Here is a 1,220-nt window from a genome sequence, read left to right as displayed (position 1 = left end):
GGGGGTCTGTGGGGAACCCAGGGGGTCACGCAGGGGGGTCTGTGGGGAACCCAGGGGGTCACGCAGGTCGTGTGGCCTGCAGACATGKCACAGGGGTGGTGATGGCTCTGGGAGGTGCTGTAGTAAATCCCAGCAGTCTCAGGAATTCCAGCATGAACCTTTGAGGGAGGCTTTGGAATGCAGGGAAGAGCCAGGGGATGGTTGTGGGAGCCCCATGGGTGTGTCTGTGATTTGGGAGGGGCGTGTGAAACCTGCTCCTTGGAGAGGTAACTGAGCCTGATGGCGGAATCCGGGAATGCCGGTGCTGGGTGTTCCCTGCTCCGCTCCAGGCTCCTGCTCCTGTGCTGGCTCTGGGAGCCACAGCACGGAGATGGCCCCAGGTGTGAGGCTAGACCTGAGCCAGTCCTTTGGGATGTCCTTTGGGATGTCCCTGCCCACTCTGGGACAGGTTGGGACAGGCTGGGACACCAGCTCAGGCTGGGCTCGGGGGAATGTGGGATCAAGGGGTGGATGAGGGGGTGACTGTGCCAGGGCTCCTGTGTCCCCAGATGGTGAACGTGTACCGGGAACACCAGCACTCCTGTTTCCTCTACCTGGGCAGCATCCTGGTGGATGAGTACGGCATGGAGGAGGGCTGCAGGCAGGGCCTGCTCGACATGCTGCAGGTGGGCCCACCCAGCCAAGTCATGGAATCACAGAGGCTGGAAAAGGCCTCTGAGCCCACCCAGTCCAATCCTCCCCCAGCACTGCCAAGGCCACCACTCACCCATGTCCCCAAGTGCCACATCCACACAGCTTTGAAATCCCTCCAGGGATGGGACTCCACCCCTGCCCTGGGCAGCTGTGCCAGGGCTGGACAGCCCTTTCTGGGAAGGAATTTTCTCTAATGTCTAATCTGTAGAACCTCATACTCGTTTGGCTGGGAGGGGACCCTAAAGCCCACCCAGTGCCACCCCCTGCCATGGGCAGGGACACCTTCCACTAGCCCAAGTTACTCCAAGCCCTGTCCAACCTGGCCTTGGACACTCCCAGGGATCCAGGGGCAGCCCCAGCCCATGCAAGGAAGGGGAGTTGGAGGAGCAATCCCAGGTATTTGCTGATGGATCCCTGTCCCTCCCAGGCTCTCTGCATCCCCACCTTCCAGCTCCTCGAGCAGCCCAACGGCCTCCAGAACCACCCGGACACTGTGGATGACCTGTTCCGCCTGGCAGCCAGGTACC

At 61.6% G+C, this 1,220-nt stretch overlaps 1 protein-coding gene across 1 annotated transcript in view; it reads left to right on the top strand.

Moving 5' to 3' along the window:
• Positions 1–1,220, top strand: part of LOC103759526 (transportin-3) — a 26,852-nt gene that overhangs the window by 22,397 nt on the left and 3,235 nt on the right. Inside the window, exons 13-14 of the mRNA XM_029958166.1 lie at positions 526–665; positions 1,121–1,215. Of these exons, the coding sequence (XP_029814026.1) occupies positions 526–665; positions 1,121–1,215 (235 nt within the window). The remainder of the gene's footprint in view (positions 1–525; positions 666–1,120; positions 1,216–1,220) is intronic.

The sequence above is a fragment of the Manacus vitellinus genome, unplaced genomic scaffold (genome assembly GCF_001715985.3).
Source record: "Manacus vitellinus isolate BGI_N305 unplaced genomic scaffold, ASM171598v3 scaffold_143_pilon, whole genome shotgun sequence".
NCBI lineage: Eukaryota > Metazoa > Chordata > Aves > Passeriformes > Pipridae > Manacus > Manacus vitellinus.
The sequence above is the reverse complement of the archived record's forward strand: the minus strand, read 5'-3'. Positions and strand labels throughout refer to the sequence as shown.